The 21,508-nt window shown below is 45.9% G+C and overlaps 2 protein-coding genes across 5 annotated transcripts; one reads left to right on the top strand and one right to left on the bottom strand.

The window, feature by feature from the left end:
• Positions 1 to 406: 406 nt before the first annotated feature.
• LOC128409241 (zinc finger protein OZF-like) lies at positions 407 to 16,363 on the bottom strand. Of its 3 annotated transcripts, none has more exons than XM_053379557.1 (6): positions 16,172 to 16,363; positions 12,079 to 12,161; positions 10,109 to 10,235; positions 8,060 to 8,170; positions 6,003 to 7,306; positions 407 to 1,418 (listed from the first exon to the last, which is right to left on the bottom strand). In XM_053379557.1, the coding sequence occupies exons 2-6, from the start codon at positions 12,100 to 12,102 to the stop codon at positions 1,383 to 1,385; spliced, it is 1,602 nt and encodes a 533-aa protein (XP_053235532.1). In that variant the 5' UTR covers positions 12,103 to 12,161; positions 16,172 to 16,363; the 3' UTR covers positions 407 to 1,382. The 3 variants fall into 3 exon arrangements, with proteins under 3 accessions (XP_053235532.1, XP_053235530.1, XP_053235531.1); XM_053379555.1 differs by having other exon boundaries at positions 12,079 to 12,168; positions 16,172 to 16,362; XM_053379556.1 differs by lacking the exon at positions 16,172 to 16,363 and adding an exon at positions 15,837 to 15,971 and having other exon boundaries at positions 12,079 to 12,168.
• A 1,922-nt stretch (positions 16,364 to 18,285) lies between these two features.
• On the top strand, positions 18,286 to 20,534 carry LOC128409281 (zinc finger protein 501-like). 2 transcript variants are annotated; one of them, XM_053379627.1, is made up of 2 exons: positions 18,286 to 18,385; positions 18,974 to 20,534. In XM_053379627.1, the coding sequence occupies exons 1-2, from the start codon at positions 18,364 to 18,366 to the stop codon at positions 20,029 to 20,031; spliced, it is 1,080 nt and encodes a 359-aa protein (XP_053235602.1). In that variant the 5' UTR covers positions 18,286 to 18,363; the 3' UTR covers positions 20,032 to 20,534. The 2 variants fall into 2 exon arrangements, with proteins under 2 accessions (XP_053235602.1, XP_053235601.1); XM_053379626.1 differs by having other exon boundaries at positions 18,288 to 18,385; positions 18,971 to 20,534.
• The last annotated feature ends 974 nt before the right edge of the window (positions 20,535 to 21,508 follow it).

Below are 21,508 nucleotides of genomic sequence, written 5' to 3'. Positions count from 1 at the left end.
TCTTTAAAAGTATTTTTTACCCTGCTCTTTAGCTAAAAAAAAAAGGGCTCCCTGAGCAGGTTTAGCACGATTGTTCTTGCTCTTTGATCCGCAATTTTTCTATTTAAAAAAAACACAACATGAAAGGAAAAAGGATTGGGAGGGAAAAGGAAAACAAGCAGCCCAGGTACCAGTTCTTCGTTTGCAAAGTACTTCTAAGTGTTCTTTCTAGGAGGCTGCCATGGCCAGGTTGCCATGATGTTCTCATTTCATTTCCACCTCCCAACAGCCCTTGGCTCATAGCCCAGGCTTGTGCAGGCTGCCCAAATGGTGCTTCGCAAACCACAAGAGGGCCAGTCCCTGCCCCGAGGAGCTTACAATCTAAAATTCCATACGCGTGAAACCACAGATGGGAGAGGGAGGAAAGAACAATGGAAGTTGCATTTATGTAATGCATTTAAGACTTAGTTGCTATAGGCAGGGTGTAGGGACTACAGATGAGGCGTGGAACCTGTGACCAGATGCTGCTCAGCTACAACTCCCATAATCACTAGCTTTCAGCCGTGCTGCAATTTTTCTTAAAAACAAAAAACACGACACGAAAGGAAAAAGGATTGGGAGGGAAAAGGAAAACTACAAACCCCGGAGCTGATGGGAGATGGAGTCCAATGATATCTGAAGAGCCACAGGCTCACCCTCTGGACCAGGCATAGGCAAACTCGGCCCTTCAGATGTTTTGGGACTACAACTCCCATCATCCCTAGTTAACAGGACCAGTTGTCAGGGATGATGGGAGTTGTAGTCCCAAAACATCTGAAGGGCCGAGTTTGCCTATGCCTGCTCTGGACTAAGGGGATGTTTCAAAGGTTATACACACACTACACATTCAAAGAAAATGAAGCCTCTACAAAGAATTGTGGGAAGTGTAGTTTACCCCTCACAGACCTACAATTCCCAGCACCTGCAACAGCCTACAGTTCCCAGGGTTCTTTGGGGGAAGCCTGTGTGCTTCAAACCTGTTTTCCATGTATGGTGGGTATGCAAACTTCAAAGCACATTCTCCCTGCCTCAAAGAATTCTGGGCATTGTAGTCTTCTTCAGTGCTGTTGGGGATTGCTCCTCTGGGAGCGGAAAACTACAGTGCCCAGAATTCTCTGAGGGAAATAATGCGCTTCAAACTTGTTTCAAAGGTTTATGTAGCATGTATACAGCCCAAACTCCACGGAAAACCTTTTCCAAGAACAAAGCCTAATATTACAGGTACGGAGGCCTCCTTTGTCCGATCCTTACTCGCCACATCGAAGTGCTAGTGATGCAAGACACTCAACCGAGATATTGTGTAAACAGAGATACTGCAACTTCCTTCACATGAAGATCAGGTGCCTGCTGCTGGGTTCCTGTCTTCATTTTTCTTCTTTTATTTCTGATTCCATTTTCAACTGGGGGAAAAAGAATGCCGTATAAGAATTATATTAATACCATCAACAGATAAAAGAAAATCATGCATGAGTATGTCATTTTAGGGGGTGAAATATACCATATTTTTTGCTCTATAAGACTCACTTTTTCCCTCCTAAAAAGTAAGGGGAAATGTGTGTGTGTCTTATGGAGCGAATGCAGGCTGTGCAGCTATCCCAGAAGCCAGAACAGCAAGAGGGATTGCTGCTTTCACTGCGCAGCGATCCCTCTTGCTGTTCTGGCTTCTGAGATTCAGAATATTTTTTTCTTGTTTTCCTCCTCCAAAAATTAGGTGCGTCTTGTGGTCTGGTGCGTCTTATAGAACGAAAAATACGGTAATTTTTGCCAATTTCTTCAGAGAATGGTCTTTAAAATACGTTTTTGGGTGTGAGGCATACAAATCTGCTATTATTTTTGTGACTGGACTACATTTAGCTTGGTAAGCATACCTTTGATGAAGAAGCCCACAAGCTGCTTTCAGAAAAGCAAAGGATTTTAAATTTACTTTCTGAAAATGTCAGTATTATTATTATTATTATTATTAAACTGCAAGTATTTGGCAACCATTTTTAACTATTTCTATGCAATTTTACACACATTCTACTTATCAGGCAATACTAAATTGTATTAATTTAACCAATATAACTATCAAATTCCCAAGTCATGTTAAAACTTTTAAGTACCCCTCATTTTTGGAATATGAATGTTCTAGACACCCTAACACACGAGTCACTGAAGCACATGCCTCATACGAACAAGGTTAACAGACCAACCTGTTGAAGAATAGAAACCAGATACATTTTTCCTACAAAGGTGTGGAGAAAGTAGAAGGGGAAAAGCTTTTTCTCCGTCTCTCATAATACGAGAACTCGGGGAGACCCAACGAAGCTGAGTATTGGAATATTTGGGACGTACAAAAGAAGAGAAGAAGAAGAGTTTGGATTTGATACCCCGCCTTTCACTCCCTTTAAGGAGTCACAAAGCGGCCAACATTCTCCTTTCCCTTCCTCCCCAACAAACACTCTGTGAGGTGAGTGGGGCTGAGAGACTTCAGAGAAGTGTGACTGGCCCAAGGTCACCCAGCAGCTGCATGTGGAGGAGCAGAGACGCGAACCTGGTTCACCAGATTACGAATCTTCCACTCTTAACCACTACACCACACTGGCAATTCGCTCCCACAAGAGGCAATGATGGCCACCGACTCTGGATGGCTTTGACAAGAGGACTGGACAAGAGGCTTTCCAGAAATTGCTGAACTACAACTCCCATCAACCCCCGCCATTCAGCATGCTCGCTGGGGCTGATGGAAGTTGCAGTTCAGCAGCGTCTGGAGGGGTAATAATAATAATAATAATAATAATAATAATAATAATAATTTATTATTTATACCCCGCCCATCTGGCTGGGTTTCCCCAGCCACTCTGGGCGGCTTCCAACCAAATATTAAAAACAATACAGCATCAGACATTAAAAACATCCCTAAACAGGGCCACCTTCAGTTGTCTTTTAAAAGTAAAATACAGTGGTACCTCGGGTTAAGTACTTAATTCGTTCCGGAGATCCGTTCTTAACCTGAAGCACCACTTTAGCTAATGGGGCCTCCTGCTGCCGCTGCGCCGCCAGAGCACAATTTCTGTTCTCATCCTGAAGCAAAGTTCTTAACCCGAGGTACTATTTCTGGGTTAGCAGAGTCTGTAACCTGAAGCGTCTGTAGCCTGAAGCGTATGTAACCCGAGGTACCACTGTAGTTGTTTATTGCCTTGACATCTGAAGGGAGGGTGTTCCACAGGGCGGGTGCCACTACCGAGAAGGCCCTCTGCCTGGTTCCCCGTAACCTCACTTCTTGCAGGGAGGGAACCGCCAGAAGGCCCTCGGAGCTGGACCTCAGTGTCCGGGCTGGATGATGGGGTGAAGACGTTCCTTCAGGTATACAGGGCCAAGGCCATTTAGGGCTTTAAAGGTCAGCACCAACACTTTGAATTATGCTCGGAAAAAGGCTCCCCACACCTGGATTAAGACAAATTCACGAAGTATAAGTCCATCAATGGCTACCAGCCACGATGGCTGTTTCACCCTCACAGTCGGAGGCCACATGCCTCTGAATGCCAGTTGCTGCAGGCCGCAAGGGAAGAGAGCGCTGTGGCCCTTGAGCTCTGCTTCCAAGCTTCCCGCTGGGGCATCTGGCAGTGCCGGATTTCCAAATTGGCAGAGTATGTCTATGGGCCCTTTTAGTGGCCCTGCGACAACGGATCAAAATAACATTGATGTGATCTTGAAAGAAAATTGCAAGCAAGCTTTCTTAGTTCAGTGCTATACCACCAGAGCCTGCGCATGAGAAGGGCCCAAGATTTTGACTACGCAGGGTTTAATCCGGCCCTGGGGTCTGGTTAACCATTTCGAAAGCAAGACGAGGTGGGCCTCTGGCCTGAGGCAGAAGGCAGGCTCTTCTTACAGACGTGTGGGGCTGGACAGGGATATGTGAGTGGGGTTTCTAAGTGGTCTTGGCCACACTGGCTGCTGACGCCCAGCCTCAATGTCACCCTCAAGGGCTAGGGAATGTGCCTTCAGATATCAGGGACTGGACTGAGGGGGAATGGGGGAGACCGCCCCGTTCAGAGGCTGCAGATGGGAGAAGCTGGGGAATATTGGGAGAGGAACAGGAGGAAGAAGCAGCACCAGGGGAGAGACAGCTGACAGACTCAGTGTCTTTGGAAAGCATGCCAGACCTCCACTCTCCCAGGACCCAGCGGGCATTGAGAGTAGGAGAACAGAAAGCTCAGAGGCAGAAAGTCTCAGTTTCTTAGTGCAGAAAGTATTGATCTGATGTGTAGAGATCTTTCCTATTCTACTTAATTCAAGAGGGTTCTGGAAGCTTCCGGAAGTTTCTCTGTGTGAAAGAAACAAGCAGAAGGTCCAAGATGTTTGGGTTATTCCTTCAGAGAAGCTGAGTACAGCTGGCTTAAACTGGTCCTGCTATCTCTTCTGTCAAGGTCATGCCGACTATAATAGCAAGGCCAGAGAGAGCCTGGGTTTCTCTCTTTCTTTCTGGTGTGGTGTACAAAGTATGCTTAGTGTTAAGTTTTAGTCTTATTATAAGTTATTGTAAGTTTAAGTCTGTTGCAACTGGATTTCTTATGGACAGTGCCAATCCTGAAAATATTGGATTTGTGACCATGATGCTCATTTGCCTTCAGTAGCAGAAAAGTTCTACTGGGTGAAATATTCATTGCCTCTGGGCTATTTTTTGGGGAATCCCGCAATGTGCTCAAGTTTTTACTCTGCTAACTATACACTGGAATCAGCTAGGGATCAATATTGACTAAAATGATCAATATTGAGTAGAATGCTGCAGCGAGGCTCCTCACGGGGTCCCTGCCATGGGAGCATATTCACCCAGTCCTTTACCAGTTGCACTGGCTCCCAGTGGAGTATTGGGTCAGGTTTAAGGTGCTGGTTTTGACCTTTAAAGCCCTTGTGGCTTAGGCCCCTCATATTTACGGGACTGCCTCTCCTGGTATGCCCCACAAAGGACCTTAAGGTCCATGAATAATCATAGTTTAGAGGTCCCGGGCCCTAAGGAAGTCAGATTATCCTCCACCAGGGCCAGGGCCTTCTCAGTGATGGCTCCGACCTGGTGGAATGCTCTGTCCCATGAGGCCGGGCCCTGCAGGATTTAACTTCCTTCCGCAGGGCCTGTAAGACAGAGCTATTCCACCTGGCTTTCAATTTGAACTTAGCCTGATCTTTTATTCCCCTTCCTTCCCTCCCCTTTTTATGAAGATTCCCCGCTCTGAGATCCCACAGCTAATTCTCCCCTGGTCTCCTCGCTGGCCCAAATAGGACTAATTCAGCCAGCTAGCCCTGGGGATCATCTAATGTTTATTGGATGGATTTCCCCCCTAAACTGATTTTTGAATTCAGAATTTATTGTTATTCACGTTGTAGACTGTATTTTATGCTGTTTTTTGTCGCATCAATTAAGTGTTTTAAATTTGTTGTTAGCCGCCCTGAACCTGGTTTTCTGAACCGGGAAGGGTGGGGTATAAAATAAAAAATTATTATTATTAAATTTATTAGAATTCCTTGACGTGTGATAGGAGAGATGGAAGGGGTGGGACTTTACTCGGAACAACACCATTCCTGGAAAGGAGAGGCCCTTTTCAAAGCCTCTCTCTGTGAATAGTGAATAAAGGGCTTGGTAAGAGCTCTTCTTCTCATCTGCCTCTTGGCTGCCCACCGTGGGAAGGGTCGGATTGCCTGAAGCCTGACCCCAATGCCCTGTCTTAAGAAGAGAAGAAGAAGAGTCTGGATTTGATATCCCGCCTTTCGCTCCCTTTAAGGAGTCCCAAAGCGGCTAACATTCTCCTTTCCCTTCCTCCCCCACAACAAACACTCTGTGAGGTGAGTGGGGCTGAGAGACTTCAGAGAAGTGTGACTGGCCCAAGGTCACCCAGCAGCTGCAAGTGGAGGAGCGGAGACGCGAACCCGGTTCCCCAGATTACGAGACTCCCACTCTTAACCACTACACCACACTGGCTCAATCACTTGCCAGGCTCCTCACTTGCCTTGAGATAGAAAGAGCAACTCTCGTGATGAATCGGGTGCTGTACCACCGGGATGCCATGGATCCTGGAAAGTGGCCGCTTTGGGGCAAAACACACCCCGCACTCAAGACACTTGAAGCGTTCCTCTCCTGTGTGCGTCCCCTGGTGGTAAACAAAGGACGACCTGTCGGAATAAGACTTCCCGCACTCCAGGCACTGGTAAGGTTTCTCTCCCGTGTGGGACCTCTCGTGGCAAACAAGGGACGAGCGGAAGGAGTACGATTTCCCGCACTCCAGGCAGGTGTACGGCTTCTCCCCTGTGTGGACCCTCTCGTGGCATATCAGGCCCGACTTGTCGGCAAAGCTTATCAGGCACTCCACACACTGGTAAGGCTTCTCGCCGGTGTGGGTCCTCCGGTGGCAAACCAGGGAGGACCGACTGGCAAAGCTCCTCCCGCACTCAAAGCAGTTGTACGGCTTCTCTCCCGTGTGGCCTCTCTCGTGGTACTGGAGCGACGAGCGGTCGGCGAAATCCTTCCCGCACTCCAGGCACTTGAAGGGCTTCTCTCCAGTGTGGCCTCGGTAGTGGTAGGTGAGGGACGAGCGGCCCGCGAAGCACATCCCGCACACCGAGCACTTGTACGGCTTCTCCCCCGTGTGGATTCTCTGGTGATCGTCAAGGTTCGACTTCCGGGAAAAGTACTTCCCGCAGGCCAAGCACTTGAAAGGTTTTTCTCCCGTGTGGACCCGCCGGTGTTCGATGAGAAGGCCCTTGTGAGGGAAACACTTCCCGCACTCGAAGCATTTGAAAAGCTCCTCGTGGACTCTCTGGTGACCGACGAGCTTCGACTGCTGAGCAAAGGACATCCCGCACTCCATGCATTTGTGAGGCTTCTCGGTCATGTGGAGTCTCCGGTGACCAGAAAGGTTCCCTTTCCGAGCGAACGACTTCCCGCACTCCAAGCACTTGTAAGGCTTTTCCCCCGTGTGGATGCGCATGTGTGTCGCCAGGGTGGACTTGAAATCAAAGGACTTCCCGCACTCCAAGCATTTGTGAGGTTTCTCTCCCGTGTGGATTCCCTGATGGCCGACGATGACTGTTTTGATGTCCAAACCTTCCTCGGACTCGGAGGACTGAGAAGCTTTCTCAGCCACGTGGACTCTGTGGTGTGTCAAAAGCTCTGAAAACCCAGGGAAACATTTCCCGCAATCCACGCATTTATACGGTCTCCATGTTGAGTGGCATCTCCGATGTTCAAGAAGGACAGACATGTCAGAGAAGCATCTTCCACACTCCGGACACACGTTTTTCTTCTTCAAGTCTCCTGTTGGGAGAAAACACACCAGCAAAATTTACTCTTCATGTCTGGAAGGAAATGCTTCACCTAAGGATTATTAGTATTCAGCTGAAATCCTTGGCACACAGAATTCCCTGAGGCTTCCTTCTCAGCAGTGGTGCTAGTAAGTAACTTTTTGTTATGGACTTAATCTAGATCAGGGTTTCCAGATCAGGTCTCCAGCTGTTTTTGGACTCCAATTCCCATCATCCCTGACCACTAGCCCTGCTAACTAGGAATGATGGGTGTACTAATGCGAGAGGCCTTTTTTCAGATGACAAATAAAAAAGGGCAGTGTTGAGAATGGTTTGTTTGTTTGTTTGTTTGTTTATTTAATCAAGCACTGCATCCTGATTTGGTATTTTGCTTCCCTGCCACTCTTTTTTCAAAATGGATGGAGGGGGCGAGATTATTGCCATTACAGTGCTACCTTAGGTTAAGTACTTAATTCATTCTGGAGGTCCGTTCTTAACCTGAAACTGTCCTTAACCTGAAGCACCACTTTAGCTAATGGGGCCTCCTGCTGCTGCCACGCTGCCGGAGCACGATTTCTGTTCTTAACCCGAAGCACTATTTCTGGGTTAGCGGAGTCTGTAACCTGAAGCGTATGTAACCTGAAGCGTATGTAACCTGAGGTACCACTGTATTGCAGCTCTCAGAGCAGAGGTGTGCATGCAGGCAGGGTCTCACTCCTGCCACTCACTCGGATGCTGCCTCGTTGGCCCATTCTGGCTGTCTCACCTGAGGTTGCCTTGAGCGCCTCTTCGCCCAGGCGCCGAAGATTAGCCACCCACGGCTCTTTCCCTCGCTCCAGCTGGCAAATCAGGGCCGGCTTGGGGTCTTCAGATCCTCCTTGGGAAATCAGAAGAAGGGAAAAAATAAAGAGGGATTTGCCTGAACTCCCATACCCATCTCTGGTTTTTTGGGTTTTTTTGTTTTGTTTTTTATTCATTTGCTATGTTCACGCAGGTCAGGGGTGGGGACCTTACATTCCCAGGGCCACATGCCTCTGGTGGGCGTGGCCAGAGGCAAAAGTGGGCGGAGCAATTGATGGAAATTTTACTTTCGCACAATAGGCTAGTTGCGGCAGCTAGACTGGGAGCGGCCGCTGAGACCACATAACACTGGTCTTGAAAGACCTACACTGGCTCCCAGTACGTTTCCGAGCACAATTCAAAGTGTTGGTGCTGACCTTTAAAGCCCTAAACGGCCTCATTCCAGTATACCTGAATGAGCGTCTCCACCTCCATCGTTCTGCCCGGACACTGAGGTCCAGCTTTGAGGGCCTCCTGGCGGTTCCCTCACTGGAAGAAGCCAAGTTACAGGGAACCAGGCAGAGGGCCTTCTCGGCAGTGGCGCCCGCCCTGTGGAACGCCCTCCCACCAGATGTCAAAGAGAAAAACAACTACCAGACTTTTATAAGACATCTGAAGGCAGCCCTGTTTAGGGAAACTTTTAATGTTTAATAGATTATTGTATTTTAATATTTGGTTGAAAGCCGCCCAGAGTGGCTGGGGAAACCCAGCCAGATGGGCGGGGTACAAATAATAAATAATAATAATAATAATAATAATAATAATAATAATAATAATAATAATTATTATTATTATTACTATTATTATTATTATTATTATTATTTCTTCTGCACACAATTGTTATTCAGAGACATTTACTGGCTCTGAAAGTGGAAGTGGGACACAGCCGTCATTGTTTTCAATCATTAAAAAACAATTACACCAAACTCCTTCTCTTAAATAAGAGGGGAAGGCACTGATCAATATATGTATTTATTTTACTTGCAAAAATTTCTCTTGCCCCAACGTTAAACACACATCATGGGATGAGCAGCGTAAAGTCAACAACTGCATTCATAATAAAAGTACAAAAAGCATCGCAGAATAATAGATCCGCTTGATGCATCAAACATATCTGGATCCCTCCACAGGGAATGTCTGGGTGAACAAACTGGGTGAGTTTTAAGCAGACACCTGGATTCCAGTGCTGCAAATGACTTCCAGCTGTCCATTTGGGAACACATTCCAATTGGCCAGTTTAACTAGATCCAGAAGAGGCAGGAGGATTCGAAACCTTTTGTAGAATACTTAAAGCATTATTGTAAACATGTAAAAACACAGGTAGGATCTGAATGAAGAACTGCAGTAAAATGAGTATTTGGGAACAAGTGGAAAGCATAAAGGTAAAGAGTAAAGGGACCCTTGAGCATTAGGTCCAGTTGTGACCAACTCTGGGGTTGCGGCGCTCATCTCGCTTTATTGGCCGAGGGAGCCGGCGTACAGCTTCCGGGTCATGTGGCCAGCATGACTAAGCCGCTTCTGGCGAACCAGAGCAGCGCACGGAAACGCCGTTTACCTTCCTGCTGGAGCGGTACCTATTTATCTACTTGCACTTTGACGTGTTTCGAACTGCTAGGTTGGCAGAAGTAGGGACCGAGCAACGGGAGCTCACCCCGTCGCGGGGATTCGAACCACCAACCGTCTGATCGGCAAGACACAGAATAGCTATAATATGCAGCGATATTAGAATAGATAGGGAAACCCCGGAGGGGTGGAGGGGAAGTCAAACAGCAAGTGGAAATCAATTAGAAAGCATTATATTTGTAAACCTTCGAAACTTACAAATAAGAATTGAAAAGGGTGCGGTCTGCATTCCAAGGGACAGAGGCCACCACACTAAAAGCCCTGGATGTAGCAGACATAAGGCAAAGCAAACTTCTGCTCGATATGACATCAACCAAGTCTTCTGGCCAAAATGGGAAAGGAGGCTACTTACCCAGCGAGGCGACGTTCCCATAATTCTCCAGCATGACCTCCTTGTACAAGGACCTTTGGGCTGGATCCAGCAAAGTAGCCTGGCCCTCCGTGAAATATACGGCCACATCTTCGAAGGTCACCGGCTCCTGCAAGGACAAAGAGAACTCAGCCAGGTAGCCAAGCCCCAGAATCCCTGTAAGTGGCAAATGCAGAAGAAAATCCTACAGGTACTAGAGGGGACCCGCAAGTGGGTTAAACACCTGTTTGTAGAACTATAAAAAAGGTAAAGGGACCCCGACCATTAGGTCCAGTCGTGACTGACTCTGGGGTTGCGGCGCTCATCTCACTTTATTGGCCGAGGGAGCCGGCATACAGCTTCCGGGTCATGTGGCCAGCATGACTAAGCCGCTTCTGGCGAACCAGAGCAGCGCACGGAAACGCCGTTTACCTTCCCACCGGAGTGGTACCTATTGATCTACTTGCACTTTGATGTGCTTTTGAACTGCTAGGTTGGCAGGAGCTGGGACTGAGCAACGGGAGCTCACCCCGCCACAGGGATTCGAATCGCCGACCTTCTGATCGGCAAGTCCTAGGCTCTGTGGCTTAACCCACAGCACCTAAAAAATCTATACTTCACTGTAAAACACAGGAAAATTGATGAATGACATTGGAATCAATTGCACAACAGTCTCCAGCTCACAAATTGGCAATAAAACTTTTTTTGTTCCGTTTTACTGTATGTCTGTTTCAGCAGCGATATCGTAAAAGCCGATTTGTAAGGTCGCAAATTTAAGCCACACTTTAACTTTTCACAGTTGGAATTTGGAAAAAAAAAGTGTGGCTTATATTCGGGCCAATAAAAGTACCTGATTTGCACTTCACACCCATCCTTTGAAGTTCACATTTCCCTGAATCTTGCATTGTAGTTCTCCAAGCAAACGGTAAGTACAAAAATGCATATATTGAAATAAATTGTGCATAAAAATGCAGCTATTATTGTTGTTGTTGTTGTTGTTGTTGTTGTTGTTATTTACAACCACCACCTGCCATTCACCAGCAGGTCCCAGGGCGGGTTATGACAATTTAAGATTCAGAATTTGAAACAGCTAAAACAGATTGCGATCATGGAAATAGAGTGGGCACCGTAGCCGCAAGGCTATTGATTGCGAAAAATTGGAAAAGTAATATTGTACCAACAAAAATAGAGTGGCTTTCCAAATTATTGGAGTACTACAATATATCCAAAACAATGGGAGAAATTGGAAGGATCTCAAAAGAGAAGATAGACAGGGACTGGAAGGTGTTTGAAAGATACTTGCAAAATCATATCAAAAAATCAGAACTCCTATTAGACTAAACAAGTTCCGTTTCAAATACCGAAATACTAAATAAGATGGATAACAATGTGTAATAGAGAAAGAAGTATGAAATTAGGTTAAAAGTGTGTGAAAGAAAGTAATAGAAGTGGAAAGAAATTGTAATTGATTAGATTGGAAGTCTAACACAAAGGTGGGGTGAGGGGTGGTGGATGGTGATGGGAAAAGGAATTATCTGTGGGATGGAGTGTAGGTATGTTTGAACACGTTTAAGGATTGTATGAAATGTATGTTTGTATGCTTGTATATTTGTAACGTATGTGTATTAATCCTGAATTATTTTAACAATAATAATAATAATAAAAAAAGGAAATAGAGTGGGCTCCAAAAACACCTCAGGTGTCTAAGGCCGGGGTAAAGAGGTGCGTCTTCAGCATCCACCAAAATCTGAATACCGAGGTGTCGGACGCACCTCTATAGGGAGGGAGTCCCACTATTTAGGAGCTGCCACAGAGCATTGCCTCTCCTGGGACGCTGCCACTCTGAACTTCTCAACAAGATGGAAGAACCAAGAAGAGGCAGGAATGCCTCTGGATACCAGTGCTGGAAATTCCATTGATTCCAGAACAAAATCTTGAGTGCACAGAGGCATATTATGATAGACATCTCTTACCTGAACTGGATCTGTTTCATTCATTTTCTTTCCAGTGGAAGGAGAGGATAATCCAGTTTGATTCTGGTCTATGGTTCTGTACCCTGTGGGCTGAAGAAAAGCAATGAATTTCGGAGCGATGCTTCCCCCCAACATCATATATATGGATTGATAAAGATTTCTTACACGGTGGGTTACAACAATGTAATACAGAGTTATTAAAACAAACAGAACCGTGGAGTTGGAAGGGATGATCCAATCCAATCAAACCCTCTGCAATGCAGGAATCTCAGCGAAAGCATCCCTGGCGGATAGCCATCCAACCTCTGCTTTAAAACCTCCAATGAAAGCCAGTCCACCACCTTCCGAGGAAGTCCATTCAACTGCTCTTACCGCCAGAAAAGCTCTTCCTAATGTTTAACCGTAATCTCCTTTCTTGTTTTTTTTGAACCCACTGGCTCCACCCTCTAGAGCAGCAGGAAACAATCTTGCTCCATGTTCCTTGCGACAGCCCTTCAGACGGCTATCGCATCACCCCACAGTCTTGTCTTCTCCAGGCATACCCAACTCCTTCAACCATTCCTCATAAGGCTTGGTTTCCAGACCCCTTGATCATCTTGATTGCCCTCCTCTGCACATGTTCCAGCTTGTCAACGTCCTTCGTAAATGTTGCTGCCCTGAACTGGACACGGTATTCCAGGTGTGGTCTGACTAAGGCAGAACAGAGCGGGCCTATGACTTCCCTTGACGCAGGTGGCGCTGTGGTCTAAACCACTTAGCCTCTTGGGCTTGCCCATCAGAAGGTCAGTGGTTCGGGTTGAGCTCCCGTTGCTTGGTCCCAGCTCCTTCCAACCTAGCAGTTCGAAAGCACGCCAGTGCAAGCAGATAAATGGGTACCGCTCTGGCGGGAAGGTAAACGGCATTTCCGTGCGCTGCTCTGGTTCGCCAGAAGCGGCTTAGTCATGCTGGCCACATGACCTGGAAGCTGTCTGCGGACAAACGCCGGCTCCCTCGGCCAGTAAAGCGAGATGAGCGCACAACCCCAGAGTCATCTGCGACTGGACTTAACGGTCAGGGGTCCCTTTACCTTTACCTCTTATGACTTCCCTTGATCTGGACACTAGACTTCTGTTGATGCAGTCCAGAACAGCATTAGCTTTCTTCACTGCTGCAACACACTGTTGACGCATGCTAAGCTTGTGGTCCACCAAGACCCCTAGAACCTTTTCACATGTATTTCTGGCAACCCAGTCAGCGGTGTCCCCCATCCTATATTTGTGCATCTGGTTCTTCCTGCCTGAGCGCAGGGCCTTACATTTGTCCATATTGAAAGAAGACGGCTACAATCATTTTAAAAAGCAAACCAATCGCTAGAATAAAGCCGTTCCAACCAAACAGAAGTCTCCAGCTTCAGAAAAAGAGGTCGGTCCCACAAAAAGAAGTTCCTTAACTGTCCAACCGTCTCCAGTAACAAAACAAAACATAAGCTGGTTCAGGCCGCCTGGAGTGAATGGGTGGTTTTCAACGCTAGCGGATTGTGCAACATGTTCCTTACACAGTAACAGCACATTAACGGTGGATTTGTTCTGCTTTTGTTTGCTCAGCAACGGTTCCCCGATGCTGCCCCAAGTCTCCTGCCTAGAGGGGGGCTGCAACTCCACAAAAACAGGGAGCATGAATATTTGTGGTATGAAAAGTGACAGCATTTCAGCAGGAAGCTACGGAATATGCATCAACTGCAAAATGGAGCAGCGCAACCACCTCCAAACAACTGCAAGTGTATACATTTTGGGGGAGGGGTTGTGTGTGGCCTTGCCCAGAGCATCAGGAGGAAAATCACCACAAATGCACAATCAAAAGGGTGTCTTGCAAAGGGCCTCATATGGCAAATAACTTGCAGAACCTTGGATGCTATTCACTGCAACTTGGCTGAGGGGTTGCCAATTGCCTCCCCCCCACAAACAGATAATTATGCTTTATATATGAAGCAAAATATAAAGACTCCCCATTATATTATTTACCAGATCTCAGTGAATAAAGCTATTTCTCTCCAGGTAAGAAAAATCAAATTAAAAAAGAAAGAAAAAAGCAGATTTGGGCTAGAGTCTGTGAGCTAATGTGGTTTCTTTTCTTACAAAGGCAACAAACGAAACAACAAACTAAAATGCATAATGAAGAATAAACATAAATGGAAGAGGAATAACAAGTTTAAAAAGCTGAAGAAATAATGTACAGTGGTACCTCGGGTTAAGTACTTAATTCGTTCCGGAGGTCCGTTCTTAACCTGAAACTGTTCTTAACCTGAAGCACCACTTTAGCTAATGGGGCCTCCCGCTGTCGCCACGCCGCGATTTCTGTTCACATCCTGAAGCAAAGTTCTTTACCTGAAGCACTATTTCTGGGTTAGCAGAGTCTGTAACCTGAAGCAGTATGTAACCTGAAGCGTATGTAACCCGAGGTACCACTGTATAGCATAAAATATATTTCATGGCAGGGTACGAAGTTCAAATTTATTGCAAAATATATGAGGAATTCATAAAACGTCAACAGATAAAATTACACTCATGTGCCAACCATGAGATTGGTTGGTCCTATAAACCACAAACAGCCCCCCAACCTGAGACGAAATATGAGGGTCCCCATTACTATTATTATGATTTATTAAATTTCTATACTGCCCTTCATCCAAGGATCGCAGGGTGGTTTATAATATAAAAACACAAAAAGGTGCTCCATAATAACAAGCAAAATCAATATGTGCAGCAATTGCCTTTGGCAGCCCATATCTTATAGGATCAGTTTTTCAGAAACGGCAATGGGCACAGCTTTTTAAAACCACACGCTGAAAGAGTAGCAAGATGCAGCCTTCCATTCTTGAGAGATCACTAAACAAGCAGCAGGTATCAAATTAATTAATTAATGCTGCGATTCCTGCATTGCAGGGGGTTGGGCTAGATGACCCTCAGGGTTCTCCTGCCCAACCCTAACATACCAATTCTAACTGCTGACAAATAAGTTCAGCCTTAGCACCCTCAAAGATGGAGAAAAGGCATAACTGAGCATCTCAAGTGACCAGTTTGCCAGTAACAACGGGGTTTCCTTACCCACGGTGAAATACCGTAGTACAGAGTCTCCGATGGCAAGCGGCTTGCCTGCCCATAGAATCACAGAATTGTAGAGTCGGAAGGGACCCCGAGGGTCATCTAGTCCAACCCGCTGCAGTGCAGGAATCTCAGCTAAAACATACGTGACCGATGACCATAAAGTAAAAAATAAAATAAAAATCAGCACTTGGTCATGGCTTTGCCTTAAGGGATCCCTCCCTGCTCCCTTCTACCTTGTTATCATGGATGCTTTAGCTGCGATCCCTGCATTGCAGCGGGTTGGACTAGATGACCCCGGGGTCCCTTCTGACTCTACAATTCTGTGATTCCGTGACAGGGTCCCCATCTTCTTTTAAGCTGATGTACATCCAGTCAAGTTTCGAATCCCCCCGACGCGGTGAGCTCCTGTTGCTCTGTCCCTGCTCCTGCCAACCTAGCAGTTTGAAAGCACACCAGTGCAAGTAGATAAATAGGTACTGCTCAGGTGGGAAGGTAAACGGCGTTTCCGTGCGCTGCTCTGGTTCGCCAGAAGCGGCTTAGTCATGCTGGCCACATGACCCAGAAAAACTGTCTGCGGACAAACGCCGGCTCCCTTGGCCAATAAAGCGAGATGAGCATCGCAACCCCAGAGTCATCCGCGACTGGACTTAACAGTCAAGAGTCCTTTAACTTTACCTTTATATCCAGTCAGACCATGGGTCCATTGAGCTTCGGTGTTGCCTGCTCGGGCTGGCAGAAGCATTTTAAGGGTTTCAAGCAAGTGTCTCCCCAGCTTTACCCAGAGAGGCCAGAGTTTGGACCTTGCACCTTCTGCATGCAGAGCAAGGTGGAGGGTCGATATTATTATCATTATTATTATTCCACTGCATGTAATTTAAGGCAGGCTCCTGCAAGGGGGGAGCGCACCCCTCTCCCCCATTTATTCCAGGCACTTACAGCAGGACAAGCTCCCTCTCTCTCAACCCCCAACCTACCCCAGATCTGCCCCCCCACCGCTTCCCAGCACTCACAGGCTTTGCAGGATTCAAGCAGGCAAGATCCAGAGCCTATTTCTCCAATGCACCCAAAGGAAGCCCATGCAAGCAAGGAGGGTCCTTACAGCCCCCGGGGTGTGGGGCTGCAGGGCCTCGATTTCCCAACAAAGCTGCTTCCCCTCCAGGAAGACATCGCCCCCCCCCCGCCAGTGACCTCACCGCAGCAAGATCCCCTCCCCTCCTTTGAAAATGGGGATGGAGAAAAAGGCATTGTGTGCAAGGAATGCTGGGACTTGTAGTGCTTCTCCCTCTACCACCCTTTCCTGATCCAAAGCTTTATGGGATTTGTAGTCTTTTCTGATGTATGGAAGTGAGAGCTGGACCATAAAGAAGGCTGATCTCCGAAGAATTGATGCTTTGGAATTATGGTGCTGGAGGAGACTCTTGAGAGTCCCATGGACTGCAGAAGATCAAACCTCTCCATTCTTAAGGAAATCAGCCCTGAGTGCTCACTGGAAGGACAGATCCTGAAGCTGAGGCTCCAAGACTTTGGCCACCTCATAAGAAGAGAAGACTCCCTGGAAAAGACCCTGATGTTGGGAAAGATGGAGGGCACAAGGAGAAGGGGACGACAGAGGACAAGATGGTTGGACAGTGTTCTTGAAGCTACCAGCATGAGTTTGACCAAAATGCAGGAGGCAGTGGAAGACAGGAGTGCCTGGCGTGCTCTGGTCCAGGGGGTCACGAAGAGTCAGACATGAATCTGCTGCAGGTGGCAGCACATTCAGAGCGCAAGATGTTGTGATGAGTGGAATGCTGTTTGGGGGCAGAAACACTTTTTAAATTAAAAGATTATTAATTATTATTAATACTAATTTATACTTCTATTAAATCATTTCAACATATTACATTATACAGATAAAAAAATGAAACATCCAACCCTAACCCAGATGGCAATACATACACAACCAGTTCTTTTTTTCCTTAAAAAAAATTTAGGGGGTACTCTCAGTTTGACTCAAGAAAATCACCATTTTATAGTTAAAATCTGGAAAAGTAAATACTGTAAATGGACAAAATTAAAAAGATTCACAAAATGCTTAGGGATATGTGTAGCCTTGTGTACCCCCAGAAAAAATGTACTGTACATAACTGCGACCTCATAACATTAAGTTCTTATCGCAAACAACTATTTGTGCAGAAGGCAACAGCTTAACCAAAATGTCTTATAACATGTGGGGAGTCCTCTGTTTTTGTTTATAGCCACACGCGTTATAATAATAATGATTTATTCCTTGTCCTTCACCCTAAGTTCCAGGTTGGTCACAACAATTTTAAATTCAATTAATTCACAAGACCCTTAACAACTGCGGTACCGGATACCTCAAGGCCCATCTGCTCCCTTATATCCCTTCTGGGAATTATAGGGCCAGAACTATCTAATTTGTACTTATGGAATATGCAGAAATGGCAAAATTTACTGGAAGAATAAGAAATCAAGATAACAAACTTTTTATAAAAGAATGGAAATGGTTTATTGAATTTTTACGGATAAATTGCAAACAGATAAAAACATTGTAATAACCTGCAGTTTTATAATATATATTTAAAGTAGATGAATAAATGAGCAAATTAAATGAATTTGGATATGCAGAAGATATTAAAAAATAAATTTAAGCAACCACAGAAAGAGGAGGAAGGATGTTAAGTTTTGACATGTTAAATGATTGTAAAATTAATGAAATGTATAAACCTGAAAAGTATATATATTTCATTAAAAAATATATTTTTTAAAATGCTGCGCCATATCCATATCCATATGCAATGGCAGGATTCAGCCCCGCTTCTTAGCTAAATCATACAGCCGAGTCTCTCAGAGGCAGAAGTTGAATTGCCATAAACAACAATTCCAACCAGCACTTCCTCTCTGTCAGCCAATCCCCGCCTCAGCCTCCCAATCTTAGCCAATCAGACTCCTCAATTGCAAACGGGCGCCGCCCACGGCAGCCCAAAGCGTTGCTGGGAGTTGTGGTTTTCCTTTTCCCCGGCAACCTTTCCAGGCGCAAGGGTTGCTGGGATCCGTAGTCTTTGCCTTCGTCTTGCTCGCGGAGTCTGCGTTTCCTAGAGAGGCTCTATGGAGCGAAGAGCAGGCGGAGGAAGGAGCGTCACTTCCGGGCCTCCCAAGCCTACCGTGGGAAAGTGTCCCTCGCCTTTCCCACGGGTGCAGGATGAACGACTCCAGCGGGGCTGGTGAGTTGAGGGTGGGTTTTATATATATATATATATTGGAAGTAGAATGAATGAATGAATGAGAGTCATCTTGGCCAGTAGCCATTGAAAATCCTCCTTGAATTTGCCTAACACGTTTAAAGCCTGCCAAGAAGGCAGCTCACCCCAACATTTTGTGGTAGCAAGATGGGAAGGTGCAAGAGAGGGGCACCCTTCTGAGGCCGGATCTCCCTTCTCCAGGTAGCAGCAGACCCGAGGTGGTTGTCTCAGACTCGCAACTCCCCTGAGTCTCACCCAGCATAGACAACGGTCAGGGATGATGGGAGTTATAGCTCAGTTGGTAGAGCATGAGCCTCTTAACCTGCGGGTTGTAAGTTCAAGCCCCACATTGGACAAAAGATTCCTGCATTTCAGGGGGTTAGACTAGATGGCCTTCGTGGTCCCTTCCAACTCTACAATTCTATGACATCTGGAGGGCCGTTTCCATGCCTTTTGCTTAAAACATACCTGTGTCTTAAATGAATGAATGAATTTATGCCTTATTTTGAAGGTGCTGTTTCTTCCTTGCTGTCTTAAACTGTCACTCTCTATATGTGTATTTGCCAGCAGATGTCATTTGGGAGAACGAGGAGCAGAAGGACAGAACATCCAGAATGTCACAAGAAAGGATCGTGACCATGGAAATGGAAATGAAGATTGGGAACCCGGATGAACCACATAGACAGGATGAAACCCTACCAGAGGATGGCAGGAAAGAATCCACTGCTTTTCAAGGTGGATATCTCCCAGATGTTCAGGAGATGATAGACACTGAAGAGGACAGGAATAAATGTATCACATGTGGGAAAGTATTCAGAGACGACTCAAACCTTAAGCGGCATCAGAGAACCCACACAGGAGAAAAACCCTATCAGTGTTTGTACTGCGGGAAGAGTTTTAGCCGGAACACGAACCTTGCTTCACATCACAGAACCCACACAGGGGAGAAACCGTATATGTGTTCCGTTTGTAGCAAGACTTTTTGTGATAAATCGAGCCTTAACCGACATCAGAGAACCCATACAGGGGAGAGACCGTATGAGTGTGACGAGTGTGGGAAGAGCTTTGATCTGAGCCAGTCTCTCATTAGCCACCAGAGAACCCACACAGGAGAGAGGCCCTATAGGTGCTCAGAATGTGGGAAGACTTTTAACCGGAGTCAGAACCTCCGTAGCCACAAGAGAATCCACACGGGAGAGAAACAGCACAAGTGCTTGGAATGCGGGAAAAGTTTCAGCCGCAGCCAGAACCTTACGAGGCATCAGAGCAGCCACACAGAGGATAAACTGTATAAGTGCCATGAGTGTGGGAAAAGCTTCCGTCTCAGCCAGTCCCTTATAAGTCACCAGAGAATTCACACGGGAGAGAAACCATATACATGCTCCCAGTGCGGGAAAAGCTTCAACCGGAGCCAGAACCTTATCAGCCATCAGAGAATCCACACTGGAGAAAAACAGTACAAGTGTTCAGAATGTGGGAAAAGCTTCAACTGGAGCCAAGATCTCCTCCGTCATCAGAGGATCCACACAGGAGAGCAACCCTATCGCTGCACGGAATGTGGGGAACGCTTCAATCGGCGAGAGAATCTTATCAGACACATGAGAATACATCTGGGAGACACCACTTAAGTTGTAATGAGTAGGGTGGGGGGAAGTGAACAGAAACCAGTTCCTTATCATTCATCTGACAATCCACTTTTATTTTTAAAAGCATGCCATTAGAGAAATCTATGGTGCGACTGCATTTCAAATAGCGTGTACAGTTCTAGTTGTCTCACCTCAAAAAGGATATTGTGTAGTTGGGAAAATTTCCGAAAACAGCAACCCAAATGATCAAGGGAATGGATTGACTTCTCCGCCCTGTGTCAGAATTTGGATTGTAAGCTCCTGGAGGACAGAGACCTATCGTCTTAATATTACTATGTAACGAAACATGCACAACAACATTTCTATTCAAATAATTTAAAAAGTTTACGTCCCCTAGAAAAGGTGTGTTCCATCGTAAGGCAGAATATAACATTCACAACAGCTTGTTTAAGTTTGTGAGAAAAAGTGGTTTTAAACATGCCTTGTTTTCTTGTTGGATATTTTTTGCTTCACTTAATATTTATTAAACTGATATCCCCCCTTTATTTCTGAATGAGTCTATATGCAATGCATTGCTAGCAACAGGAGATTTATTCAGAAAATTCTACTACCCCCATCATTCAGCCCGGACACTGAAGTCCAGCTCCGAGGGCCTTCTGGCAGTTCTCTCCCTGCGAGAAGCCAAGTTACAGGGAACCAGGCAGAGAGCCTTCTCGGTAGCGGCACCCGCCTTGTGGAACACCCTCCCATCAGATGTTAGGGAGATAAACAACTATCTGACTTTTGGAATACATCTGAAGGCAGCCCTGTTTAGGGAAGTTCTTAATGTTTGATGTTTTATTGTGTTTTTCATATTCTGTTGGGAGCCTCCCAGAGTGGCTGGGGAAACCCAGCCTGATGGATGGGGTATAAATAATAAATTATTGTTATTATTACTAAATCCCATTGTGCTTGCTTCTACACCTGTCTTTGCCAATCTGGTGGAATCCGGATGTTTCAGACTACAACTCCCATCAGCCCCAGGCAGCAGGTGAATTTGCCTGATTTTTTTATATGACTGAATCATAAATTGCACTGTGCATTTAAAAACCACTCTTCTTCTTCTTCTTCTTCTTCTTCTTCTTCTTCTTCTTCTTCTTCTTCATTCCTGGTAATTCACTAGTAATACAGTGGTACCTAGGTTCAGTTACAGATAGGTAGCCGTGTTGGTCTGCCATAGTCAAAACAAAAAATTTTTTTCCTTCCAGTAGCACCTTAAAGACCAACTAAGTTAGTTCTTGGTATGAGCTTTCGTGTGCATGCACACTTCTTCAGATACCTAGGGTTACAGACGCTTCAGGTTACAGACGCTCCCCCCCCCTTTTTTTAAACTGTCAGTATGTTTATTTTTCTTCCATAGTGGTAATTTTTCTTCAATTACAATGTTTATTTTTTGGCCATAAAAAATGTTACTTGACGAAACCTTTAAAAAGCAAACAAACAAAACCGGACAACTCAATTTCTTAGCACAGTTAAAAAG

Source organism: Podarcis raffonei, chromosome 2, assembly GCF_027172205.1.
Source record: "Podarcis raffonei isolate rPodRaf1 chromosome 2, rPodRaf1.pri, whole genome shotgun sequence".
NCBI lineage: Eukaryota > Metazoa > Chordata > Lepidosauria > Squamata > Lacertidae > Podarcis > Podarcis raffonei.
This window is presented reverse-complemented; position numbering and strand designations above follow the sequence as displayed.

Bases quoted from the DNA above. Each gene is read 5' to 3' on its own strand.
- LOC128409281 (XM_053379626.1), top strand. From the start codon at position 18,364: ATGAACGACTCCAGCGGGGCTG. The intron at 18,386-18,970 runs GTGAGTTGAGGG...TGTATTTGCCAG, and splicing joins GAACGACTCCAGCGGGGCTG to CAGATGTCATTTGGGAGAAC.
- LOC128409241 (XM_053379557.1), bottom strand. From the start codon at position 12,102: ATGAATGAAACAGATCCAGTTCAG. The intron at 10,236-12,078 runs GTAAGAGATGTC...TTGTCCTTGCAG, and splicing joins ATGAAACAGATCCAGTTCAG to GAGCCGGTGACCTTCGAAGA. The intron at 8,171-10,108 runs GTAAGTAGCCTC...TGATTTCCCAAG, and splicing joins TGGGAACGTCGCCTCGCTGG to GAGGATCTGAAGACCCCAAG.